The following is a 15,908-nucleotide window of genomic DNA, read 5'->3' on the forward strand; positions in this document are numbered from 1 at the left end:
AGTTAGAAACTGAACTGTTAGAACCTAAGACTAAGGTACTTTCAAGAATGTATAACTTGCTGCTGAAATGGAACACACATGACGAAATGGTAAAATCAACAATGATAAAATGGGCGCAGGATATTGGGTATAATATTATGTTTGAAGATTGGGAAAGGTTGTGGACCTCTGGGCTGAACTTCACTGCATGTAATGCGTTGAAGGAAAATGTGATGAAAATGATGTATAGATGGTACATGACCCCTGTTAAACTGGCTAAAATATACCATTCGTCTGATAGCAAATGTTGGAAGTGTAAGGAAAATGAAGGAACATTTTTTCACCTCTGGTGGACCTGCCCTAGAGTGAAGGCCTTTTGGGAGAAAATATATAATGAATTAAAAAAGGTGTTTAAATACACCTTTACTAAGAAAGCAGAGGCCTTTCTCCTGGGTATTGTCGGCCAGAGTGTGTTAAAAGAGGACAGAACATTCTTTTTGTACGCAACAACAGCAGCAAGAATATTAATTGCCAAGAATTGGAAAACTCAGGAGCTACCCACTGTGGAAGAATGGCAGATGCAACTGATGGACTATATGCAACTAGCCGAGATGACCGGCAGAATTCGAGACCAGGGAGAAGAAAGGATGGAAGAAGACTGGAGGAAATTTAAGACTTATTTACAAAAATATTGTAATCTGGCTGAGTGCTGAATAGGATGCCAGTGCAGACAATTGTCTACCATTAAAATAGATTTAAAGTCGAATTATATGTCAAACCAAATTAAGATTATTAATTAAGATGAGTTAAATGATAATTTGCTTGAAAATAATTTAATAATGATGTAAGTGTATGCGGGAGGTGTGGGGGAGTCCCATGTAACAATTGAAAGATGTTAAATGGACAACGATAAGTGCTTATTTGATATATGTTTTATTTGAAAACTTTAATAAATATATTATAAAAAAAAAAAAAATAAAGTACAGTTGTATCTTGGAAGTTGAACGGAATCCGTTCCAGAAGTCTGTTTGACTTCCAGAACGTTTGGAAACCAAAGTGTGGCTTCTGATTGGCTGCAGGAAGCTCCTGCAACCAATCAGAAGCCGCAGAAGCCTTGCTGGACATTTGGCTTACAAAAATCGTTCAAAAAACAGAACACTCACTTCCAGGTTTCAATCGTTCGGGAGCCGGTTTGTTCAGGAGCCAAGGCGTTCAGGATCCAGGGCACGACTGTACTAAAATAGTGAAATGGATTAAAATTGCCTCGGCTTTTTAAGCATCTGTGCAGGCTTGTCTAGACGAGAAACGTTTCTAGCACGTGCTGAAAAGTGTACGGTGGAGACGCCTGTTTGATCTCAAGAGGCAGGGAGTTCCGCAGTGCAGTTCCTCCTGCAAGCCCTGAGCCTTCTGTATCTTTTTGTTTTAAGGAATTTTTTTTTTAAATACTTTTAAAGTCCTTTTGAAATTTCTGAAACCTGTTGTGGCAGCTAGACTGGTGACTGGGAGTGGCTGCTGAGACCACATAACACCAGTCCTGAAAGACCTGCATTGGCTCCCAGTATGTTTCTGAGCACAATTCAAAGTGTTGGCGCTGACCTTGAAAGCCCTAAATGGCCAGTATACCTGAAGGAGTGTCTCCACCCCCATCGTTCTGCCCGGATGCTGAGGTCCAGTGCCGAGGGCCTTCTGGCGGTTCCCTCACTGCGAGAAGTGAGGTTAAAGGAAACCAGGCAGAGGGCCTTCTTGGTAGTGGCTCCTGCCCTGTGGAACGCCTTCCTGTCAGATGTCAAGGAAATAAACAACTATCTGACTTTTAGAAGACATCTGAAGGCAGCCCTGTTTAGGGAAGATTTTAAAGTTTGATGAATTATTGTACAGTGGTGCCCCGCAAGACGAATGCCTCGCTAAACGAAAAACGCGCAAGACGAAAGGGTTTTCCGATTTTTAGCGGCTTCGCAAGACAAATTTCCCTATGGGCTTGCTTCGCAAGACGAAAGCCCATAGGGAAATCTCTGGGGACAGCGGGGAAGCGCAGCGCTTCTCCTCTGTTCCCGGACCTGTCCTGAAGACTTGCGGTGGGAGGAGGGCTTTCCTCCCCACCGCCAACATTCAGAATGCTGTTCTGAATGTTGGCGGTGGGGAGGAAAAACCCTCCTCCCACCGCAAGCCCCGGGAACAGAGGAGAAGCGCTGCGGATAGCAGCCTGCTGCCCCTATCCGCAGCTTGCGGATAGCAGCCTGCTACCCCTATCCGCAGCTTGGAGAGCCCTGCGGGGAAGTCCTGCAGGGCTCCCCAAGCTGCAGATGTCTGCCCCGTGCGAGGGGCGCTCTGCTTAAGAGCGCCCCTCGTGTGGGGCAGCAGGCTGCTATCTGCAGCTTAGGCAGCCCTGCGGGAACTCTTCTGAAGGCTGGTGGCGGGAGAAGGGCTTTTCTTCCCACCGCCAGCCTTCAGAAGGCTGTTCTGAAGGCTGGCGGTGGGGAGAAAAGTCCTTCTCCCCCCGCCAGCCTTCAGAAGAGGTCCGGGGACAGACTGTCCCCGGACCTGGTCTGAAGGCGGTCTCCATAGGAACGCATTAATTGATTTTCAATGCATTCCTATGGGAAACCGTGCTTCGCAAGACGAAAAACTCGCAAGAAGAAAAAACTTGAGGAACGAATTAATTTTGTCTTGCGATGCACCACTGTATTTTAATGTTTTGCTGGAAGCCGCCCAGAGTGACTGGGGAAACCCAGCCAGATGGGCGGGGTATAAATTATTATTATTATTATTGTAATAAGAATGTGTTGTATTGGGGGGAGTGGCTTTGCCCGATTCAAGGAAAGGAATGACCCCCCCTCCTCTCTGCGACTGCTTCTCCTCCCTTGCAGACACTGATGAGTGGGGGCACCATTCTGGCAACGGTTCCTCTGATGATGGATACAGACAAGCTGCCCATCAACCGCCTGACTGCCGGGAAGCCTCTGGGAAGCCACGGCAAGGGCGAGAAGCGCACAGCCCACAACGCCATCGAGAAACGGTATCGCTCCTCCATCAACGACAAGATCTCCGAGCTCAAGGACCTGGTTGTGGGGTCGGAAGCCAAGGTATGCCTGCAGGGGACCTTTATTTTGGGTGCGCAGCTGTCCCCTGGTTGAGGAAGTCTCTTCCTAGAGAACCCCGCCGGGCAGCTACATTTGTGGCTTTGGTTTGGCACCGTTTGGGCAAATGTGCTTAGAAGTAATTCTCTTAGGCTTTCTATTTATTTCATAAAATTTATACTATTATTATTATTATTATTATTATTAGATTTGTATACAACCCTTCATCCAAAGATCACAGGGTGGTTCACAACCTATACCGCTTGACTGTAAGAAAAATAATAAATCTCCAAGTGGGTTGCAAGTTATGAAAAGTTAAGAAATGGCGATTTACAACATGAACAAAAAAATTGATGATGAGCTAAAGACAAATTAAAATGCATGCCAACGTCGTACTTAGCTGGGTGAGCTTGGTTAAACAAGCCTGCTTTTAGCAAGTGCTTTTAATATCTTTGAAAGGTTTTGTTTTAATCTCTTTGAAATATCGATATTAGTATTGTTAGCCTTTACCTTTGCTAGTGGGGGGTTAGTTTTAGGCTTTGTGAAGCTGCCTTAACCCCCTCTTTCTGCATTTGGTTATGGGTCTTCCATTGGCACTTTCACAGGTGCCCATAATACCTGCAACTGCACCTGTAGGAACTTACTCGTTTAATTTGCTGACACCGACACTTTGCAACTCCAGGCACGCAACTTCCCTGTATTACTTTCGTCACCTGTTGAGGACATTCTTATTTAGACAAGCCTACCCAAATGTCTAGAAAGTTTGTAGGAGTTCTAACTTGTTTTACTGTACTCTATGCTATTGCAGTTTTAACTTTCTGTATGTTTTAAAATTTGGCAGTAATTTTTTTTAGCGGTAATTTTTTGGCTTCATATCTTTATAAACCGCTTTGAGGTTTTCTGCAATCAAGTGGTATATTAACTATACCTATATTAACTATAGGAAAATAAATAGGGCGGGAGGGGCCATATATTGAGTCAGTCCATACAGTCCATCTAGCTCAGTATTGTCTGCTCTGACCGGCAGTGACTCCCCAGAGTTTCTTTCCCAGCCCTTCTTGGAGATGCTCGGGGGATTGAACCTGCGACCTTCTGGATGCTAAGCATGTGTTTTGCCACTGAGTCCCTGTCTCCACTAGGGGAGCGGGTGGTGCTGTGGTCTAAACCACTGAGCCTCTTGGGCTTGCTGATTGGAAGGTGTGAGCTCCTGTTGCTCTGTCCCTGCTCCTGCCAACCTAGCAGTTTGAAAGCAAGCATGCCAGTGCAAGTAGATAAATAGGTACCACTCTGGAAGGTAAACGGCGTTTCTGTGTGCTCTGGTTTTCGTCATGTTGTTTCGTTGTGCCAGAAGCTGTTTAGTCATGCTGGCCACATGACCTGGAAAGCTGTCTGAACAAACACTGGCTCCCTTGGCCTGAAAAGCAAGATGAGCGCCACAACCCCATAGTCGTATTTCACTGGACTTAACTGTCCAGGGGTCCTTTGCCTTTACTGCTAGGTTTTGCTCTCCTCTGTTGGTTCTGGAGCTTAATTGGGGAGGTTCAGCCATTTTGGGTGGCATCAGGGCCAGATTTAGGTTTGACGAGGCCCTAAGCTAATGAAGGTAATGGGGCCCTTTCTATGTCTAGCTGTCCTTTGTCAACAACAAATTATCGCTGTTTTTTTGTTTTGAATATATGCTATATGGTAATTTATGGACCTAATAGGTCTCTAAAGCCATTTGCACATAACATTCCATGCAGAATGTAGGCACCCTATATACAGAAAGGAGCAAACCAGTGATATTTGAGGGCGCAGGCTAGCAGGCGGGGCCCATTACTTACATCATAGGAGCCTACACAACGCAAAACACTGTTGCTGTACGTAGGTTTTATTTTATTTGTTTTTTATCTTACATTTTGGAAATGTACATCCAGTTTTTTCCCCTTTAATTTTTTTGTGGCCTCCAAGAGAGTGGGGCCCTAAGCTATGGCTTGTTTAGCTTATACATAAATCTGGCACTGATGAAAATGTTTGCAGCAGCCAACTTTTCCTGCATCTGCTATTTGATGCCACAGCAGGGGAGAGCCTGGCTAACCTCCTTGGCCACATAACGCCTCCTTCCAAATGTGGCAGGGTCTCTTGTCTAGGAAACTGTGGGATTCTCCATCCAACTGGTTGTTCCTGCCCACTCAGCCTGTTCCTCCTTCGCTCGGATGATTCCGCTGCCATTTTGGGCAGCTGTCTCTGAGGCTTTGGCTACCAAAGGGGACAATGGCTCCTCTACAGCTCTGGCCGCTGTGGCAAGCGGTTCTCTGGCGGTGCCCCAGGAAAGAGTTTGTGGCTCGGCGATTCTCCCGCTTGTTGGCCTCGACAGGGCTTGCGCAGGAGAACCTCCCTCCTGAGAAGAGGACGGGTCAAAGAGGAACCCCTCTGAGCCTGTCATTTCCCTCAGCTCACCCTCTAACCGTGCCAACCTTTCCTGTCCGTTGGCAGCTGAACAAGTCGGCCATTTTGCGCAAAGCAATCGACCACATCCGCTTCCTGAAGCAGGCCAACCAGAAGCTGAAGGCCGAGAACATGGCCCTCAAAATGGCGAGCCAGAACAACAGTGAGTTTCGCAGCCTTCGGCCCCTTTTGCAGATTGGAAACTGCAAAAGTTTGGACTTTTGGAGGGGAGGGGAGGAAAAAATTGCGAGGGACACCCAGAAAACGTGCTGGATCCTATTAATACAAGGATCCCAGGTGGTTGTCTCTCATTTATTGGTGGTTTTTAAACAGAGGTTGGGTGGCCATCTGCCAGGGGTTCTTTGCTGTGATTTGTGCATTGCAGGGAGTTAGAATGGATGACCTTTGGGGATCCCACCGCTCTGCAATTCCATGATTCTGTGACTGTTGAGAGGAGAAAAAGCGTGGTTGCCCTGGGGGAAAATGCAAACAGCTGCCCCCTTCTGAATCATTGATGTTTCTTGGTTGGAAGCAGAACTTAATAATAACAATATTATTATTATTATTATCGTATGACTAGATTGCCCCAGCTACTCTGGGCGGCTTCCAGCAAAACATAAAAACACAATAAAACATCAAAAACTTTCCTAAACAAGGCTGCCTTCAGATGTCTTCTAAAAGTCAGATAGTTGCTTATTTCCTTGACATCTGAAGGGAGGGCATTCGACAGGGTGGGCGCCACTACTGAGAAGGCCCTGTGCCTGGTTCCCTGTAACCTCACTTCTCGCAGTGAGGGAATCGCCAGAAGGCCCTTGGAGCTGAACTTGCTTTTGGGTGAAGCGCATTTCTCTCTGTGGTGACCGTGGATTCTCCTTTTGCTCTTTCCGCCTGTCCCGCTTCTGCAGAGTCCCTGAAGGACCTGGTAGCCACATGTGGTGGCAACACCCAGGACTCAAAGGAAGGGATCAAGCTGGTGGACACCCTGACGCCACCCCCGTCGGACGCAGGCTCCCCGTTGCGCGGCAGCGGCAGCCCCCTCTCCCTCAGCGGCACCAGTGGGAGCGACTCTGAGCCGGACAGCCCCTTCTACGAGGAGACCAAGGTGCGACCCCGAATGGGAGCAGGAGGTGGTGGAAGGGGGAGCGCCTGGGAAGAGACCAGGGGGCTGGGGCTTCATCTCAGTGGAACCATGCAAAAAACCAAAAGTCCATTTCCTTTTTTTATATATAAATTTTTATTAGTTTTTTAACATACCATTTTCAACAGTGATTAAACCTACTTTTACATCTTATTCAATTTTTTTTGACTTCCATCAGTCCTGTCTGAAAATTTTCCAATCTAATCTCTTAGTATGCATTTCTTATTTCCCTATTACATTTCAAACTCATAACCAAATCTCTATCGTTTTCTACTTTGTAACACTTTGTATATTTCTCCTTACAAAACCTCTTGTAGTCCCACTAGCGTAATTTGTTGATTACAGCTGCTCTTCAAATAATTCATATACTTCTTTCAATCTTCTGTAAGTCTCTGGTCCCGCAGGTTTTGAACCCTTCCTGTCAGTTTGTCCAATTCTGCATAGTCCATTAATTTCATCTGCCATTCTTATTTCATTGGAATTTCTTCCAATGTACTGTTATGGGCTAACAGTACTCTTGCCGCTGTTGTTGCATATAAGAACTGTTTGACATCTTGTTTATTAAGGTCTTGGCCTATAATATAAAGTCCATTTCCAACGAAGGTCCCCGATATGAGTTCTGTGAATCAGCTTCATGCCCTTGATCTAAGCCAATATTGCTTCCTCTGATTGGTAGCAGCTGTTCCAGGGCTTTCCCCACTTCCGAGTACCTTGATTTTTGCAAAATATTTGCACTAGGGTTGCAAAATGTTGCGTTGGGGTCTTTGTACAGGAACTATCACAGTTCCTGGAAACCCGAGGGGACCCCTTCCATCATTTTCTGTGTTCCTACCGCTCTTTCATTCACCACCTCTTTCCATAAAAAGAACAAAATGAAGAATTGGTTGCAGGTTTGATCACCGTATAGGACAGCTGCATATTCCTGCATTGCAATGTGTTGGACTACGTGATCCACAGGGTTCCTTCCTTCTATGATTCCAAAGGGGTGGGAAATGATTAAAATAAAAAAAGAGATAGCTTCTCTATCTGACAATTACTTGTGTATCAAAATTTCAAAATATTTAGCATGTACACTCCAAAAATATCTAGCTCTAAAAGCAGCTGGAATCCACCTGGCTGAGAAGGTGGCAACTTGGTCCTCCCTCCACGCTGCCACCAAACTCATCTGCTGTTGTCTGTGGCTGTTTCAGGTAAAGCAAGAACATCAGGCGCTCTCACCAGGCAGCCTGGGGATGCTGGATCGCTCGCGCATGGCCCTGTGCGCCTTCGTCTTCCTCTGCCTCTCCTTCAACCCCCTCTCCTCCCTCTTGGCGGGGTCTCACTCGGCCAGCCCTTCGGATATTGATGGCTCCAGCCACTCCGGGCGCACCATTAAGAGCCAGAACGAGGTCGCAGGTGAGTGTGCGGCAGGGTCTTCGCCGGGGGTGAGGACCCGCAGGCCTGTGGGGCCGCCATGTCTTGTGATGTTCCTCTATCCAGGCTGCAGCCTCCTTTCCCCTACAGTGCCATATTTAGGCTTCCAAATCAGCCCTGTTGGAGCAAGCGCTCTCTGTTTGATGCCTGGATGTGGAGACCAAGTGCCCCTGTTTTCCAGGAACAGTCTTTGGCTTTACAGAAGCCGTCCCGGTTTCTGATTTGATCCCAGAATGTCCCACTTTTACTTAGGCTGTCCCTATTTTCATGGGAGAAATGTTGGAGGGGACCCTTCTTTTTTCTTCAGAAAAGCGTTGGAGAGTATGAACTTGTGTGTGTGTGTTTGGCCACATTCACAGGAAATGTTTAGAGCTCTGTGATACCACTTCAAACAGCCATGGCTCCACCCAAGGAATTTTGGGAGCTGTAGTTTGTTGAAGGTGCTGGGAGTTGATAGGGGGTCCCTATTCCCCTCACAGAGCTACAATTCCCAGAGTTCTCTGTTGTGAGGAAGAGAGATGGATTTCTAAACCACAGTGCCTCGTGTCTTCATCCACAGACACCCCTATCGCCTGGTTCCAGTGGCTTCTCCCCACCTTGGTCTTCTGGCTGATCAACATGCTGGTTGTTTTGGGAGCCTTTGTCCGGCTCTTCATTTACGGTGAGCCCGTCACACGACCTCATTCAGAGGCTTCCATCCTTTTCTGGAGGCACCGGAAGCAGGCAGACCTCGACTTGGCCCGGGTGAGTGTGCGCATCTGTGATTTCCAGCGATTTCCATGGTTTTTAGCTTCCTGCGTTGTCTTGTCTAGCAAAGGTCCTGTGACGGAACTTCCATGGGAGGCCCATTCTGTAAAGAAGTGTTGGTTGTGGTAGGGTTGTGGCACTGGGGACACAGGTTCAAGTAATCTTGACGGCCTCGGTCCAGTATACCGGAAGGAGCGTCTCCACCCCCATCATTCTGCCCGGACGCTGAGGTCCAGCGCCGAGGGCCTTCTGGCGGTTCCCTCATTGCGAGAAGCAAAGCTACAGGGAACCAGGCAGAGGGCCTTCTCGGTAGTGGCGCCCGCCCTGTGAAACGCCCTCCCACCAGATGTCAAAGCGATAAACAACTACCTGACATTCAGAAGACATCTGAAGGCAGCCCTGTTCAGGGAAGTTTTTAACGTGTGATATTTTACTGTATTTTTGGTTTTTATGGAAGCCACCCAGAGTGGCTGGGGAGGCCCAGCCAGATGGGCGGGGTATAAATAATAAATTATTATTATTATTATTATTATTATTATTATTATTATTATTATTATTATCTGGGGCGTTGGCCAGACTTGCTGTTGACTCTTGTTCAGCTTAGTTCCCTTAGGTCATAGGTTTCCCAAACTTGGGTCTCCTGCTGTGGTTGGACTACGATTCCCATCATCCCAGACCACTGGTCCTGCTTGCTAAGCATGATGGGAGTTGGAGTCCAGGTTCGGGAAACCCTGCTTTAGGTCATAGGTCTTGAAGTGGCGGGTCGCGAGGCTATACCAGGCGGGTTGCGGCAATGTTGTTGCTGCCATGATGGGTTGTAGCTAAGGCTGACCAAGTCTGGGCTAGGCTCAGGGCTGGATTAAGACCTTTAGAGACCCTAAGCACTTATATATATGGGGGCACCAAAATATTTTATCTAATTCAAAATATAAACACTAATAAACAGTAAAATAAAATGGTATTTTTAAAAATGAAATGAAACCTGCAGTAAGATGGAAAATAATGTTTGTTTTTGTATACTTCCACTTTATTTATCTCCTACTTTTTCTAATTGCAAAGTCCTCGATCAGATCCTCAAAACTAATCCTGCGTGACACATCTGCTTCTATACTTAGCAAAGATAAGCAGGGCTTTCAAGTCCCAAGTTCAGAGGCAAGGCAGGTTCATCCGAAGATCAGTCCGTTTCAGAGGTGAATTGGTCCAAAGTTGTTGATAAGAGAGACAGGCACACCTCAACAGGGAAGGGCAGTCCATAAACTGGGAGCCACTGCTAAGAAGACCCTGTCTCAGGCAGCACACCGAGTTGCTCACCCTGGGGCCTTCTAGATGCAAAGCAGCTGCTCCTCCATGTCCTTATAGCCTCTTTGTGCTCCATCCTTTACAAGGCTTGTCCATTCTCTCCCTCATTTCCTCTTCAGGGAGATTTTGCTCAGGCCTCCCAGAACTTATGGACGGCGTTGAAAGCCCTCGGCCGCCCACTGCCGACCTCCAACCTGGACCTGACCTGCAGCCTTTTATGGACCTTGATCCGTCATGTCCTTCAGCGGCTCTGGGTGGGGCGTTGGCTGGCGGGAAGGGCTGGCGGCTTCTTCCGCGACCGGGAGCTCAAGGCTGACGTGCAGAAAAGCGCCTGCGACGCGGCCCTGGTGTACCACAAACTGCATCAGCTGCACATGACAGGTAGGTTTTGAGCAGAGACCTTTTGGGTCCACGGCTCCTTGGTTTAAAGTTCCAGGCATGGCCAGACCGTCCGCATCATCCTAGACCACTGGTCCTGTTAGCTAGGGATGATGGGAACTGAAGTCCCAAAACAGCTGGAGGGCCAAGTTTGGCCATGCTTGGTTTAAACCAGGGGTCAGCAACCTTTTTCAGCTGTGGGTCGGTCCACCATCCCTCAGAGCATGTGGTGGGCCGGACTATTTTTTGGGGGGAAATGAACGAATTCCTATGCCCCACCAATAACCCAGGGATGCATTTTGAATAAAAGGACACATTCTACTCATGTAAAAAACATGCTGGTTCCCGGACCGTCTGCAAGCCGGATTGAAAAGGCGACTGGGCCGCATCCGGGCCCTGGGCCTTAGGTTGCCTACCCCTGGTAAACTATGACATCTTTGACTAAGGGTTTCACCTCCTTCTCTTCCCACAGGGAAGCACGTGGCTGGTCACCTCTCAGCAATCAACATGGCGCTGAGTGCCGTGAACCTGGCCGAGTGCGCAGGCAACACCATCTCCGTGGCGACGCTGGCTGAGGTCTACGTGGCAGCGGCGCTGCGTGTGAAGACCAGCCTCCATCGCTGTTGTCACTTCCTGGCGGTAAGGCCGTGCGATGTGGGGTGCAGGATATTACCTCAGCTCTTCCATTTGGGCTAAGCTCACCATCAGGTGTAGGGAACTTTGGGCTCTGCAGATGTCGCTGAACCACAGCTCCCATCATGGCAGCCCATTGACCCTGCTTTCTGAGGGTGAAGGGAATTGCAGTCCAGCAGCACCTGGAGGTTGTTGTTGTTGTTGTTCTAGCTATTTTTCTAGAAAAGAAAAAAACTTATTGCATTCTCTTTGGTTTTTTTTTAAATAATTTTTATTAACAGGCCAATCATATCACATTATCCATATCGCATTAATTCCAAATTATACAGCCAAATTTTTTTGGGGGGGGGAATACCCATACATCAAGCTCAGCTCGAGTCCAAAACTATCACTTGTCTTACTGCATTAATTTGACAGTTCTGTCCAGTTTGATCCGGATAGTCCTTTGTTACTTCCTTTCTCTTCTTGTTGTTATCATAAATTCCTTTCTTTGCGATCTCTGATGGTTTTCACAAGCAGGTTAGAAGCTGGCATTCTATGTGGGTTTTGTACTCTTCCAAAAATCATATCAATCCGGGACAGCCTCTGTACAACGCTTCCATAAACAAAATTAATCTCCGATCTGTCCTTTATTTTTCTCAGGCTTACCGAATAAATCAAATGATTCTGGGGGTTCTGTCAGGTCAAACTTACATTCCAACATTCCTTCTCATTCAAACAATCCTGAATCTCCTCCCCCAGTCCTTCTTCCTCCGGCAGACCTGTCATGGCGAGACGCCATTTTTTAACTGCGTCATAAGTAATTTTCCTCTTTTCTCACCGTTCTCCAGTCTTCTTTCCTGTTATGCTCCGTCCCACATAGTTCTTAAAATCCTGCCTGTGATTCATAGAAATGCGACGATCTTGTTTCTATCTGGGGTGAAGGGTTATTAATGTCACGTCATGCAGGGAAAAAAAAAGTTTTTTCCTCCACCCCCCCTTCGTTCCAAACATACAGTCTCCTTGTGGTAATTCATCAGATGATTTACTTATCCATCCGTCACTCCTGGTCGCAGAGATCCACTAGTCAGCAGCCTTATCAGTCAAGCTTTACTTGATGTATGTGCTTTCAGCTTCATTTCCAAACATATTTTTCCAATTATAATTCCAAGCTGCAGCAACCAGCACGCGCTAATTGGAATCGGCGTCAGGAAGATCTGACTTCACCGAGGGCCTGTGCCAAGTGTTCTGCACCCCCATCACTCGTTTCAGGGGGTGCATTGTGAACACCGCTGGCAGGGCAGTTTCACCTCACATCCTGAGGTAGTTAGGAAGACTGCATACTTCCCATAGCAGCCCCTTAGTACCTCGTATGGGTCAGAGAGATGTTATTGTCGGCCATCTTCCAACGCGCCACCTGGTGGCCCCCCTTATTGCATTCTCTTTGTATGGCAATGGCGCTAACCTGAGAGTTGCCAGAATTGAGTTCAATAATAATAATAATAATAATAATAATAATTTATTATTTATACCCCGCCCATCTGGCTGGGCCTGCCCAGCCACTCTGGGCGGCTTCCATAAAAACCAAAAATACAATAAAATATCACACGTTAAAAGCTTCCCTGAACAGGGCTGCCTTAAGATGTCTTCTGAATGTCAGGTAGTTGTTTATCACTTTGACATCTGCTGGAAGGGCGTTCCACAGGGCGGGCGCCACTACCGAGAAGGCCCTCTGCCTGGTTCCCTGTAGCTTTGCTTCTCGCAATGAGGGAACCGCCAGAAGGCCCTCGGCGCTGGACCTCAGCGTCCAGGCAGAATGATGGGGGTGGAGACGCTCCTTCAGGTATACTGGACCGAGGCCGTTTAGGGCTTTAAAGGTCAGCACCAACACTTTGAATTGTGCTCGGAAACGTACTGGGAGCCAATGTAGGTCTTTCAAGACCGGTGTTATATGGTCTCGGCGGCCGCCCCCAGTCACCAGTCTAGCTGCCGCATTCTGGATTAGTTGTAGTTTCCGAGTCACCTTCAAAGGTAGCCCCACGTAGAGTGCATTGCAGTAGTCCAAGCGGGAGATAACCAGAGCATGCACCACTCTGGCGAGACAGTCCGCAGGCAGATAGGGTCTCAGCCTACGTACCAGATGGAGCTGGTAAACAGCTGCCCTGGACACAGATTTGACCTGTGCCTCCAGGGACAGCTGTGAGTCCAAAATGACTCCCAGGCTGCGCACCTGGTCCTTCAGGGGCACAGTTACCCCATTCAGGACCAGGGAATCCTCCACACCTGCCCGCCTCCTGTCCCCCAAAAACAGTACTTCTGTCTTGTCAGGATTCAACCTCAATCTGTTAGCCGCCATCCATCCTCCAACCGCTTCCAGACACTCACACAGGACCTTCACCACCCTCACTGGTTCTGATTTAAAAGAGAGGTAGAGCTGGGTATCATCCGCATACTGATGAACACCCAGCCCAAACCCCCTGATGATCTCTCCCAGCGGCTGCATGTTCAGTTCCAGCTGAAAAAATCCCCATTATTGTTCTTGTTGTTATTATTTTATGTACAGTTCTTCATTGCAAGATATCAGGGTGGTCCACAGAATAAAATACAAGATAAAAACACAAGCAAATAATTAAAACCAAAACAACAAACACATTTAAAAGGCTGTAGAATATTAATCAGCCAGAGGCCTGGTTGAAGAGGAATGTTTTCGCCTGGCTACTAAAAATATATAATGAAGACACCAGGCGAACCTCCCTAGGGAGAGCATTCCACAGACGGGGAGCCACTGCAGAAAAGGCCCTGTTCTCTTGTGTTGTCACCATCCCGACTTCACATAGAGGAGGCACATGAAGAAGGGCCTCAAAATACGGATTGATCGAATTTACTTGGATGCCACATTTCCACAACCAGCTGTGCCCAAAGCAGCGCCTAGCAAATATTCAAAACATGTTATTGTTTTGTTCTTTTCGCAAACTACTTTGAGGGTTGTTGTTTTTTTTTTACAGTCAAGTGGCATATAAATTTTATGGGGGAATATATATATATTTTATTAAAAAAAATAAGGCTTGCAAGTAGCCACTGGCCATCTTGCAAGTGGTAAGCACAGAATGCTGTGGTAACCCCCAGGGCTCCCCTGATTGGCTCTCCTTTTCCTTTTGTGGCGCAGCGCTTCTTCCTCAGCAGTGCCCGGCAGGTGCTGCTGTCCCACAGCGGGACTGTCCCTCCTGCCCTCCAGTGGCTCTGCCATCCTGTGGGTCACCGTTTCTTCGTGGACGGAGACTGGGCCGTGAAGAGCTGCCCTCGGGAGAGCATCTACAGCTCCACCAGTAATCCAGGTATGGAGAAGTCGGCTGGTGTGACGTGAGAGGGTGGAGCCCTGGACTTGGGGAGCAGCAGGGAAACCTGGGTTCAAATCCCTGCTTTGCTGAGAAGCTCACGGGCGACTTTCTCTCAGCCTAACCTTCCTCACAAGGTTGTTGTGTGGATCAAATGGGCAGCGGCCCCTGATAGACAGGAATCATGGAATCATAAAGGACTTTGAGGGCGATCTAGTCCAACCCCTGCAATGCGGGAATCTCAGCTATGCCCAATGACCCATCTGCAGTATAAATTTGAAGCAGTGCCATTTAATCAGCCAAGGTTTCCCGCAAAGAATCCTGGGAGTTGTAGTTTCTTAAGGGTGCTGAGTGTTCCTCTTGCAGAGCTACAACTCCCAGAGTTCCCTATAAGGAAGACGGATTGATTGTTTAGCCAGCATTGTAGTTCTGATCGATAGTAATCCTCCTGCTTCACAATCGGTCTCCAGTTCCTTCCAGATGGACTCCCCAACTCCATCAGCCCTTACCCATTGGCTGTGCTGCCTGGCCCTGATGGGAGTTGTAGTCCAATATCTTCCAGAGGGTGCCATGTTAGCCAACGGCTTCATGGGAAAGGGTTGTCCTCCAATCTATTCGTTTCCCCCATTGGACCAAGAGGGTATTTCGTGGTGTGCTGTCAGGTGATTGGCTGGCATCTCCCTGTCTCGGGAGACGATGGAGGAGTTCACCTTTGCGAATGAAGTCAAACTGTTGGAGAGTCACAGCGCCTGCTGCGGCTGTAGAGACCGATACGGGAGAGACATGTTTTGTTGCAGCTGAGGCAGATGAAGGCTGTCAACCCCATCAGAAAGGATGTTCTTTCCCTCTCTCTCCCCTTCGCAGCGGACCCCCTGGCTCAAGTGACCCAGCTGTTCCGTGAGCATTTGCTGGAGAAAGCCCTTTCCTGTGTCTCTAGGCTGGAGAGTGAGGCTCCTGCCAGCCACGACGAGGGGTAAGAGAGGACCGGATTTCGAGTCTTGAAGCCCCTGTACATGTTGCTCTCTCCTGCCTTGGCTCCAACCGGTTCTGGTACACCCCCAAATTTATAGATGCTGAGTGAGAACATTTAAATGGTGTGTTTAATAATAATAATAACAACAACAATAATTTATTATTTATACCCTGCCCATCTGGCTGGGTTTCCCCAGCCACTCTGGGCAGCTTCCAACAGAACGCTAAAATACAATAACCTATTAAACATTAAAAGCTTCCCTAAACAGGTCTGCCTTCAGATATCTTCTAAAAGTTTGGTAGTTTTCTGTCTCTTTGATATCTGGTGGGAGGGCGTTCCATAGGGCGGGTGCCACCACTGAGAAGGCCCTCTGCCCGGTTCCCTGTAACTTGGCTTCTCGTAGCGAGGGAACTGCCAGAAGGCCCTCGGTGCTGGACCTCAGTGTCCGGGCAGAATGCTGGAGGTGGAGATGCTCCTTCAGGTATACTGGACCGAGGCCGTTCGTACTGATTCTCCTTGTTGCATATTTG

At 47.9% G+C, this 15,908-nt stretch overlaps 1 protein-coding gene across 2 annotated transcripts in view; it reads left to right on the forward strand.

Annotated features, from left to right (window-relative positions):
• Positions 1-15,908, forward strand: part of SREBF1 (sterol regulatory element binding transcription factor 1) — a 50,213-nt gene that overhangs the window by 21,950 nt on the left and 12,355 nt on the right. For both annotated transcript variants that reach the window (XM_083585587.1, XM_083585588.1), the window contains exons 5-13: positions 2,847-3,062; positions 5,532-5,646; positions 6,389-6,585; positions 7,812-8,016; positions 8,594-8,778; positions 10,200-10,461; positions 10,931-11,097; positions 14,237-14,405; positions 15,270-15,378. In XM_083585587.1, the coding sequence (XP_083441713.1) occupies positions 2,847-3,062; positions 5,532-5,646; positions 6,389-6,585; positions 7,812-8,016; positions 8,594-8,778; positions 10,200-10,461; positions 10,931-11,097; positions 14,237-14,405; positions 15,270-15,378 (1,625 nt within the window). The remainder of the gene's footprint in view (positions 1-2,846; positions 3,063-5,531; positions 5,647-6,388; positions 6,586-7,811; positions 8,017-8,593; positions 8,779-10,199; positions 10,462-10,930; positions 11,098-14,236; positions 14,406-15,269; positions 15,379-15,908) is intronic.

The sequence above is a fragment of the Podarcis filfolensis genome, assembly GCF_964270895.1.
Source record: "Podarcis filfolensis genome assembly, chromosome: 14".
Taxonomy (NCBI): domain Eukaryota; kingdom Metazoa; phylum Chordata; class Lepidosauria; order Squamata; family Lacertidae; genus Podarcis; species Podarcis filfolensis.